Source organism: Danio rerio, chromosome 16 (assembly GCF_052040795.2).
Source record: "Danio rerio strain M-AB ecotype USA chromosome 16, GRCz13ab, whole genome shotgun sequence".
NCBI classification, from domain to species: domain Eukaryota; kingdom Metazoa; phylum Chordata; class Actinopteri; order Cypriniformes; family Danionidae; genus Danio; species Danio rerio.
In genome coordinates, this window is record NC_141036.1 from 21,640,792 (window position 1) to 21,652,993 (window position 12,202).

Genomic DNA, 12,202 nt, shown 5'->3' on the forward strand with positions numbered 1-12,202 from the left:
TGCCACAGCAGAATGAATCGCCAACTTATCCAGCATATGTTTTACACAGCAGATGCCCATCACTGGGAAACATCCATACACTCTCATTCACACTCATACACTATGGACAATTATAACTTACCCAATTCACCTATACCACAAGTTTTTGGACATGTGGGGGAAACCGGAGCACCCGAGGGAAACCCTCGCGAACATGGGGAGAACATGCAAAATTCTTTTCTCTAAATGCCAAGTGACCCAGCCGGGACTCGAACCAGCGACCTTCTTGCTATGAGGCGACTGTGCTACCCACTGCGCCACCGTGATGGCCTATGTATGCATTTATTTTCAGCAAAATAATTCTATCATTTTTACACACAACCTCACATGGTTCCAAACAATATGCATGTCTTTGTTCTGCTGAACACAAAAGATCTTGTGAAGAATGCCGATAACCAGTTTTGTCTTCTATTGACTTACAATGAAGATCTGTTTATTTACTATCTTCTTTCACGTCCTATATAAAAAATTAAAGTCATAGATGATCATGCATGTTGAAATATGTTTTTAATATGTGCATATGCACACACTATATACTTATATGCTCAGCAGCACACATATCAGTTCATCATAGTCTGTTTACAATTCATGATTATGCAATATGTATATATATATATATATATAAAAAATTATTCAACTCAATTCACCTTCCCAACAAGCGAATCATTCAAATCTAAATATGTCCTTGCGCCGAGCAGCCCTACAGTAGCATTGTGTTGGGGCACGATAAAACCGTCCCATTGAGCGCTGCCGTTTGATGTGGCCTGTTTAATTTAACACAGTATTGTGATGTAAATCAGGGGAGGGGAGGGAGACAGACAGCGACGGGAAGACAGGGAATCTCCTTGGTGATAATGTAATCCATGGTCCCCCCCTCCCCTCTGCAGCCCCTCGGTGACGCAGCAGTCCGTGTGTGCGAGCGGAGCCACGAGGTGCTGCTTCCTAAGAGGACGACGTCACTCAAATCTCCCTCCTCTTCCTCCTCCTCCTGGAGCCGGAGGTAAGCAGCAGCTACACACACACATGCGAACCGCGCTTGACAGCACACACACCCATTCTCTCTCTCTCTCTCTCGCTCTCTCGCTCTCACTTCTCACTCTTGTCATTCCGTCTTGGATGTAATCTGTCCAGCTTTGGCTCTTTGTCACTTTATTTTTATCTCTCATCTCCCTGAAGTCAATTTCTCACTCACACACACACATACACACACACTCATCCGAAGATGTGCTGCATTGCCGTGCGCTCTTTTCTATGGAGCTGTTTGGTTTCCGAGGGCTCATAAGTCAGAAGCTCCAGAGTGGTTCCTCCTGGTAAGCTGGCACTGATGCCAACATGGGCAGCAGGCGTGCAGTGGACCCGCACCTGGACGGCAGGTTGATGCCAGCCGCTCTGGTGGAACAGGAGGAAGATGAGGATGAGGATGAGACCTCCGATACCAGCAGCACTGACCGAGGCACCATGCCCACATTTGATGTGCCGTATTTCCGATACATCGATGAGGAGGGCACCGAGGAAGAGGGCGAGGAAGAAGGCTGGTGCAGCAGTCGCTCGCTGTCCTCCATTGACGAGGAAGACTCCAGTGACTCTTCTGTCTCCCACAGGTACGCTGCCGTGCCTGCCAGCCCTGAAAAGGTTCTGGAGCATGTACTGGGTCAGTTGAGGCTGGACGAAGAACAGAAGAGCCTCCAGAGCAGAGAGACAGGTAAGGATGTGACACTTTACAACTCAGCCTTTTGGGGGTGTCAGATGTGGTCTGCAGACTTGATGCACTGATGAAGACTTACAGGTGGTTTTTAATTCAGGGAAGTTCTGCATGAGGAGTTTCATGTTGGTTTGGTTTTTCTTTCATGCATCGTTTTTAGTTTAGACTTGGCTTGAATGATGTTTTTTTTTTTTTTTCTGCATAGACATGCGGTATAAAACATATGGAAATTACCTGAAACTACTAAAATAGTTACTGTATATTAGATGCAACATTGATACATTTCATATAGTAGATATTAAATTATAGTGATTAGATTAAAAACTGTCTGAAGTACACTTACAGTTTAAGTCAGAATTACTAAAATGATGTTTAACAGGGCAAAGATATTTTCAAATATGTCTTTTTTGTCTTATTTGTTTTATTTTGGCTAGAATAAAAGCAGTTTTACATTTTTTAGAAACCATTTTAAGATCAAAATTTTTAGCCCCATTAAGCTTTATTTTTTGATAATCTACAGAACAAACCATCGTTGTACAATTACCTGCCTAATTACCCTAACTTGCCTAGTTAACCTAATTAACCTAGTTGAGCCTTTAAATGTTACTTAAAGCTGTATAGAAGTATCTTTAAAAAATCTAGTTAAATATTATCTACTGTCATCAAAGCAAAGATAAAATAAATAAGTTTTTAGAAATGAGTTATTAAAACTATATTGTTTAGAAATGTTTGAAAAAAATCTTCTCTCCGTTAAACAGAAATTGGGGAAAAAAAATAAACAAACAGGGGCTTGTAATTTGGCGGGCTAATAATTCTGACTTCAACTAATATATAATGTGAATATGAACAACAAATTCAGTCAGTTTTTTTTTTTTTTATTATTAAATTTAAATGTTATCTAAGCTTTTCCTTGATGTATGGATTTTTTAGGACAGGGCAAGTTTTTTTTTTTTTTTTCTGAGATGTCACTATTTAAAAATCACCTTTAAAGTTGTAATGCATATTACTCAAAACTTTTTAAGTAATTAATTTTACTTAAATAGTTTTAATAATAAAACTCTTTAAATAAATAATTTTAGTTTTTCTTTTATTTTTCAGTGAAGTATCAACAGCTATTTTAAGTTTAATAGACCTGAATTTAGTACCAATTTTCAGAAAAGCAAAAATACCTTAAAATATGCTTTTTTTAGTTTCTGTCACATACACATCTGTCACATAATCACATGCATACAGAATTTTCCTAAAATGCTGTGTCATTCTTCAAACATGTTTCTTATTTTAGTTCTGTGCTATAAGGTTAATGATGTGATGACAGTGATCTACTTTTAGATGACTGTCAGACTATATTTTATCCTGCTGGTACTGAGTTATTATCTCCTGCTGGCTTCAGTGCTCTGCCGTCATGGATGGCATGCTACACTCTATGGTTAGCTGGCAGCAGTTAAACCGGGTGCTCTAAAAAGGAGAAAAGCAGATTGTGGGGTAGTTCCACATATTGAGAGATGCTCATTGAATTTTGGTCATTCAAATACCTTTAGTGCTTTAATGATCATAGCATAATCTTCTTGCATGTGAGATACTATTGCATTGCGTTCAAGAGGATAAAATATTTTGCCTGCTGCTTCAAGCCATTCTTGATTTGTTTGTAGCAATTATTGATTTAGATTCTCCATAGGGGACTGAACATCTCTGTAGCCCTAAAGCCATTTAGTTTAGGGTCGACTATGAAGTGAAACTGAGGGATTTGGAATGCTTGTAAGGCATTGTTTTGAAACCGAACAAAATAACTAATTCATGTCCATGCCTATTTAAAGAGGTATGAAAATGCTTTGCTTTGGTTCTTTGAGTCTAAATTGCTGAAGTTGTTGGATATCAAGCTATTATGTCTCTCAGACTAGATTAGAGGAATGAGCAAGTGTTTTTTCCCTTTAGAAAAGCCTGACTCTGCGGTGTCTGTTCCCCCTCCCTCTTGCATGTCGGGCCAGTCCAGCAGAGTGAGTTCTAACCTCATTAAAGACATTGATAGCTAATCGCTATAGTTCAGCTCACTTCTCTGTTGTGTGCAGAGGGTCTGTCTGTTTAAATCTTACACTGCTGCTGCAGTTCTTCTATCTGCTTGCAGTGCAATTCCAGAACTCTCTTCCACAGCTTAACTGAGGGAAAGTTGCCATTTGGACAACACTGCCACTTAAAATCCAATTATTTAACAAAATGGGTGCTTATAAAGGTGCCATTGATTCAATTTTTTAAATTGTACTATGCAATATCTACATAGTAGGTGTGTGACTTGGATAAGTTCAAAAGTATACAGAAATGGTTATATATGCTTATTTATTACCAAATAATATACCTCCTTATTGACCATATTTGGAACAGTTATGCATATTAATGAGCTCTGCTCTGATGCAGCTCTGTTCTTGCTCTCTCTCTCTCACACATGAACACACAACATGATGTACTCCGAAATAAACAATAAACACCTCAGCGTTTAATAAAATGTATTTCTGTTCTTTTTGTTCCATAGAAATTGCAGTAGGAGCTGAGTAATGAGACATTTTGCTTAAATGTGCATTAAACACACTCAGCAGTCTATTTGTGTTTGTTAGCTCATATTACAAACAAGTCTGGCAAATTACACAATAAACGTGATAAATTAACAAGACACAAATAAACACACCTTATGCCTCTTCATGGTGGCACTGAACAAATTTATAATCCGTATATCCTGCATTTTTCGTTCTGACGGCTGTGGGAATCATTACTTCATAGAAGTAAAAGAATCCATTACTGCATAGATAACTGGCTTTGACTTTGCTGAATTTCCTGTTTTCAAAATAAGAGTCCCACATACATGATAAGTTGAAAATAAACGTTGATAAACTTAAAAATAGGAGAGGAAATTCATCATTGTTATTATGTCCTCAAAGCAGTCTGGGGTGTGCATATTGTTCATCTTAAGTCTGTTTGGCTGCTGATCTCCTGATGATGCAGATACTTACAGGTCTGGATGTTGTAGAGCGTAATCTAAAGTACATGTAAATCTTGAGGGCATGCCCCATGAGCAACGCAACAGTCTGTATTTTGTTCTGATTGACCTGTTTTTTAATGGAATTTACATTAGAATGAGGAAACAATGTTGTATGTGGCTCACAGTATGGCCATTTCTATCCCATTTCAACTCGTATTATTCGACCTTGCTTAGGTTTACCAGTATTTCCCTTATAGGGCAGCTTTAATGGCAAAGTTTATCTATTTTTTTTTTTGTTTCATGAGCCTGTATTACTGATTTTCTTATGTGGAACACAAAAGGATACATTTAGGAAAATGTTCATACTGCTCTTTTTTCATACGATACAAGAGGACTTGGACTTCCCAGCTCCAGAGAGAACTAAAAACTGGTTTCAAAATTGATTTTTTTTTAAAACATCACTATTGTTGTGCCTGTCACACTCATGGTGTGAGTTTTGGGGAGTGTAGATTAGAGCCAAGCAAAAACAAATATGGTCAACAAAGGAGGAATTCATAGTAGTGTTGTGGTTGCTCAAGAGTTTCCTAAATGTTCATCATCAAAGTGTGGATTTATTTCACATACAACCAAGAGGGAAGATGCATCTTGTTACTCACACAGCAACATATTCACAGACATGAGCACTGAGAATATTCAGCAGAACAAAGAATGCATTACAAATCCTCAAAATCATAAGTGCTGAAATAAATAAAAACTTTTGGTTGAGCTGTTTCTGTGAAAATCATACTAAACATGCATAGTCCAATTTTACTTTTACTGTGTGGAAAAATAGCAGAGTGGACATTCTGCTAAACCTCTTTGGTTCAGCAGAACTGAGAGAAGCAAACAAAAAAGTAATAAAAAAAGTAATTTTCTTATAAACTTTTATTTGAGCCATTTCTCCGAAATGTATACCCACATCCACAGTCCTCATTCACTTTCAGTGTGTTGAGAAGATCAGCTTGAACATTCTGCTAAACCTCTCTGTTTTGGTTCAGCAAAACAAAGAAAGCTGTACAGATAAAACAAAAACATAGATGATGACAAAATGAAAACTTTTAATTGACTTGTTTCAATCATATCTAACAGCCATAGTCCCCTTTCATTTTTACTGTGCTAAAGCAGTTTGTTCATTCTATTAAACCTTTCTGTTTTTTTTTAGCAGAACAATGAAAACACACACACACACACACACACACACACACACACACACACACACAAACATGATAATACCTAACAGCCATAATCCCCATTCATTCTCTTTTACTTTGTACAAAAGAGCAGCTTGAACATTCTGCAAAACCTTTTTGTTTAGAGTAACAAAGAACACACTACAATTTTCCAAAATCATAAATGATAATAAAAATAAAGCTTTAAATAAAGCTATTTTTAACCATACCTTACAGACATAGTCCCCATTTAATTTCCTCTGTGTACAAAAGAGCAGTTAAAACATTCTGCCAAACCTCTCTATTTCTGTTCAGCAGAACAAAGGAACTTTTACAAATTCTGAGATACAAAAATGTTGATATAAATAAAATTTTATTTAAAATCGTGCCTAACAGCCTTGTCCCCTATCACATTTGCTATGTGCAAAAGAGCAGCTTAGACATTCTTAAAAACGGCTCTACAAAAAAAGCATTACAAATTTAGGAAAAAAAAAAAAAAAACATACATGATTTTTTTGGCTGAGCTATACCTTCAAAAGCTTTGTGCTGATGGAGCACACTTTGTATTGTCATTCCTATATATATATATATATATATATATATATATATATATATATATATATATATATATATATATATATATATATATATATATATATATATATATATATATATAATTTGCTGGTGTTGTCAAGATAAGCAGTGATTTATTGTTGGGGGGAAAAGGTCGGCATGATCTATGAACTGTCAGATGAAGTGGCTTCACTCTCAACTGCCTGGTATAAGCTCTATTCTTTTGGGAGGGTTTTGTCCGCACCATAAAACTATTGTAGTGTAAACGGTATGACAGATAAATAAATGAGTTTTATTTTATGCCATTGTTGAAATAAAACAAGCACAGCATTGGTTCAGACTGCCTGGGGATGCTTATGTCATTTTTTCCAAAGTTTGTTTCTGTCCACATGTACATTTATACGTATTAGTTCAGTATTGTATGTTCCCCTGAACAGAGACAAAGAAAAACCGAGACAGACAGAAGCAGACATGGAGATTCCCAAAGGACAGGTCTCATGGGAAAAGAAGCTAGCGGTGTATTATGTGAGACTGTCATGCTCGCGCTCTACTCACATGTGTATGGAGTTTGATATGGCTCAGTATTGATTTCATACAGCTTCTGAAGTATCCATCAGCTGATCCCAGATGATTTCCGTGTTTACATCCTGCAGGATCGGGTAGCTTCTGAACACAAAGGGATTTAAATGTTTGTTGTTTAACGTATGAAGCCGAAGGGAAGCGTGCAGTAAAAGTATTGATTCGTTTAAGGAGAGGGAGAGGTGCTTTTATTGTTTTTTTGTTTTTTTCCAAATGAAAGGGATCCATCCAACTGTATCTCCCCGCAGAGCTGGAGCTTTTGGCATCTCTCAATGCTGATAAATACAGAAACAGGATGATGGATGAAAGAAAGAAAGAAAGAAAAAGAAAATGAAAGAAAGAAAGAAAGAAAGAAAGAAAGAAAGAAAGAAAGAAAGAAAGAAAGAAAGAAAGAAAGAAAGAAAGAAAGAAAGAAAGAAAGAATTTTAATTTTACTGTACATTTTTGCCTGTGGTTCGGTGGTTTTGTTTGTTTAAAATTACTATTAGAAAAATATAAGAATATTACAAATATTAAAATAAAATTAATGCTCAGTTATGCAAGAAATGTTACCATTTACAATAACGATTCATTTTGAGTAGTGTTTCTTTGTAATACATTTAGTCTCTTTGTTATGTGTGTGTTTGTTGTGAGTGAATTCAGCCCATAGCAGTTGAAATCAATTTCAATGCAAATTTGTCTTTGATTATTTCAGCGATAATGTTCATTGATGCTCAAGCCAAGAGGGTGGATTGGTTTATTGAATTTTTTTGGGGTTCTAGCATGTGTTCGAAGAATGTAATATTTCCTCTGTGTCCAATATCAGGGTTTTTCCTCATGTAATGAACATGTCGTTTTCAGTTTTCTGTGCTCTGCGTTTAATACAGAAAAGTCAATATACAACTTATTGATTTGACATATTATACTGATAAGAGATCCAAAAGAACTGCAGATAACATACACTGTTTCCACAAAAATAGCAAAAAGCTCAACTGTTTGACACTAATAACAATAGTTTCTCAAGCATTAGATCATCAAATTAGAAATGTTTCTGAATGATCATGTACATGGCTGGGCTAATGATTCTGAAAATACAATAATAATAAAACAATAAATAATAAAACATATTTGAACATATGATAAAGTGGAAATACGTTTTAACATTTGAATATGATTTTACTGAAGTACTGTTAAAATCTACCAGACTACCTAGCTTGTTTTATAGTTATGTATTATTCACGGCTCTTTATAATGACTTAGACCACAATCAATGTGGATCAAATGTGATAAATTTAACCCTTTTTTTCTCTAAGGGATGTGAATTAGTTTCATTCTTATGATCCAATATTTCCTATTTCTGCTTAAAACGAACTCAAACGCCTGAGCAGTGGTCAGATCTGTGTTCAAGGCCTGCTGAGGTCATTGGAGAGTTCTGGTCAATGAGCGATAATCAATCCCTGTCCACACGGCTGAACGATAGACTTGTGGGAATGGTTTCATTGATGACAATAACTCGGTTCACACTAAAATTACCAAGCACTTCCTCATGACGCCTGAGCATAATGAGACTGAAGCTGTCAAAGCACATTGCCCATTCTTAATGAGCTTGATTTATGCAAAACAGGGATAGTTTATGTAAAATAATTCTTATAGACATCTTAATCAAAACAAAGGGGTGACTTTGTGTATGTGTGCTTTAAAAAAATGCTTGTGAGTTTGGTACAAATGCTTAAAGCAAGACACTGCAGGAAAAAAGTGCAACATAAATAAATGAAGATAGTCTACAAGATGTACATTTTGACAACTGCTTGTACTTTTGACTGTTCAATTGCAAGGAGAACAGATTACACTATGTCTGGGGGAACTAAGATTGTGCTGGTATTCCATTACTCACCCTAATTTGTTGCAAGTTGTCTTTTAAAACCATTAAGCAAATAAATAATTACATGGCTTGGCAAAAAAAAAAAATAAGTTTGAACAATGTGTTCCTCTGGCATACCAAAAAATAAGTGTGGGAAAAACATTCTACTTTATATTAAGTGTTCTCTGCAGTGGCTCTTTCTAGAAACAACTGCAGCCATATCAAGAGGTGACATTTAAAGAATTTTATTTGTTTTAAATAAAGGCACAAAACCCAAAATATAAGGAAATGTTGCACAAACATCTCCTTGCATGATTTAATACTAATGTCCCATAAAATGTGGACTAGGAATACTCCTACAAATGCAAATTCAATAAGGTCAAGTACCTTTTTGGTGCTATTCTTTGCTTTACCTCTTTTTGTGAATTAAAAAAAAGAAAAAAAAAACTAAGAATTTTAAATCTTTTTTTCTGTATGACAGATTTTTCTAAAATGTTTTTTTAAATTTGCAAATGAGATATTGGGCTTTATTTTAATGATCTAGGCGCAAAGTCTAAAGTGCATGGCACAAAAGCATTAAGGGTTTGTCCAAATCTACTTTTGTTATTTTAAGGGTGGAAAAATATACGATCTGCGTCCTGACACAGATCTAACAGGGTTGTGATTATTCTTTTAATGAGTATAAGTTTGTTTTAAGCATAACGAGCATTAAACCAATCAGAGTCTAATCTCACGTTTCTTTTAAGAGTCAGTTGTGTTGCGCCTTGATGCATTAGCTATTTGCATTGCAGACTTTGTAAAAACTTCATTAAACAGACCATGTGTAACGAGGATATTAAACGAGCCTCCTCCATTCTGTCTTTTTACTTTCTCTTTACCTTTACTCTTCACTTTACTCCTTTACTTTCATGGGTAAAGAAACGGTGTTGTACGCACTGCATTGAAGACATCTATTAGCCTATATATTTAATGTCGTTTATTAAGCGCAAATATTTGTTTCAAAACTATTTCTGAATTCAGTTCTAATTTCCAGTAAACTAATAAATGAACAATAATAACGAAGTGTGGTAAAAAAACTGAGCTATATCCAAACACACATCCTATGCTCCATATGGTCCAAAACCCGACATGTAATAAATACTATTACTACTAATAATGATAACACTATACAAAAGCAAATTTTCATAAATAAACTGAAAAAAGCCCTTGACCCAAAGAAGGCATGGAGGCAATGTTTTTTATATTTATGTAGAAAATAAAAAAAAAAATTGTAATATTTTAATCTAATTCTTTTTCCTTTGTAAATATATTTCTGTATTCCTTTATGTCCTGTGTGTATTAAGCAATGCGTAAGTGTTCAAAGTGCACAGCTAACTGCGCTCAACTTTAGACCAGCTTTCAGCTGGTCAATTGCACAGTATATTTCAGTTCTTCAAAATAGCAACATGCCAACAATGCGCCTTAACACGCCTTCTTTATAGACCGGATTTATCCTTTATAAATAGATGTGCTATTTAAACAATGTGGTGCAAAACTTGAAAATTACGGTTTCGCTTTATAGAAAATAGCAACAAACAAGTCTTGCGCCTTTTTGTGCTGGGTGTATGATAGGGCTCGTTATTTCATGAAATATGCACTGATTTTCATACATGCCACACAAATCTGTACATGCTGTCAGGATCAATATCCTTGTTGAATATTTTTAACAGAGTTTTTTATTTATCACCTCTTGATTAAAAAAAAATACTGCAAAAATGTTATTTGTAGAAAAAAATGTTGTGTATAAGGAGCAAATTTTTTACAGTATGAGCAAATACTTTTGTGAAAACTTTGTGAAATATAGTAATGAGTCAAACTAAAGTTTTATGTATGTACTGTAAATGGTGCTGAAATGGAGATTTATGACTCATTTTGAGAGAAAAAAAGTCCTGTATATTATATATTGTAATTACAGTTTACAGACATAAATGACAAATGACGTTTACTTACCCTCATTCAAAATCAGTTTTTTTTTTGTGTGTGTGTGTATGTGAAAAGAGAAAATGTTTCAAAATATCTTCTTTTGTCCTCATCAGAAAAAAACCCTGGTCTAAGGCAACAATGGCAGAATTTTCATTTTTGAGCGAAAGGTCTCCCTTATAAGAAGTTGTTTTAGATCAGTCTTATGCCTCGCCTTCTCATTAACTGAAAAACATATATATTTTTTGTTTTTATGCATGCTTGCCTTTCTTGCATGTATCTGTCAATATCATATAAGCAGTTGACCAGGCCTGAGAGACATGAACTGTGGTATCTCTCCGCTGTCCATCAAAGCTTCAGTCAGCAGCTCTTTTGACCTCTAGGGTTTGCTGCTGTCATTGTGGTGGTCATTAACTCTCAGCTTTTTTCACATCATGTTTTCAAGTCAAGCTGACAGACTCCGATCGCTCCTGTGTGGGTGCAAAATCTTAAGGGCCTACTCACACTATGCTATCCTAACCGTGTCCAGGCCCGTTTCCCGGATCGTTTGAGAAGTGAGTGCTCTGAGTCGGGCTCAGCCACAGTTAACTTGGCCGGCTCTGGCCTGGTTGGAAGAGGTGTGCCAGAGCACGGTTCACTTGGGCTTTGGTTCGGTACGCTTGTAGTGTGAAGGCAAAGCATGCCAGAGCCCGAAACTGAAGACAAGACGTGACTTTTACAGAATTGTTTTATATGGATTTATTAATCATTCCTACTGTTCAATGAACGCAAACTGTCCTAGATTATTCGAGGCAAGCCCCTCATTGCACGACAGCTGTACCTTCAGCAAACCTCCTAATTCCTGCAGCACGAGGACTCTATGATTGTTTATCAGTATCAAAAGTGGCTGATCTGTTCGGCGAATTATTTGACTGCGTGTCACCACATCCCAAAGGACTAAAACAATATAACTAAAGAAATCTCCACTTTGCTGAGCGAAAGCACTTACTGAACAGCGCATCATCCATGACATAAGCGTCCCCAGGCCCGAATGTAATGTGAGTGCGGTTGGCCTGGTTCAAGTCAACTGTTTATAGTGTGAGTACGCCCTAAAAGAGCTTGCAAGATGCAAGAGACGGAGGATATAGTTAGACCCACTTTTTCACAATGGGAGGAAAAGCAAAATAAAACATTCTGTTGTCTTTTAGATAGAATTTGAAATTCTGTGGCAAGGCATAAGCTCATAATGATAGTGAATGGATTATTCTCAGGAGCTACTTTCATAATATGTTTTAGGAATTAAAAAATAATCAGTTATATTTTATACTGATAAAACAGTGTAGCAAATCAAGCTT

At 36.0% G+C, this 12,202-nt stretch overlaps 1 protein-coding gene across 2 annotated transcripts in view; it reads left to right on the forward strand.

Annotated features, from left to right (window-relative positions):
* Positions 1 to 12,202, forward strand: part of rapgef5b (Rap guanine nucleotide exchange factor (GEF) 5b) — a 127,465-nt gene that overhangs the window by 74,887 nt on the left and 40,376 nt on the right. For both annotated transcript variants that reach the window (NM_001442606.1, NM_001442607.1), the window contains 2 exon segments: positions 927 to 1,039; positions 1,641 to 1,741. In NM_001442606.1, coding sequence (NP_001429535.1) covers positions 927 to 1,039; positions 1,641 to 1,741 — 214 coding nt within the window.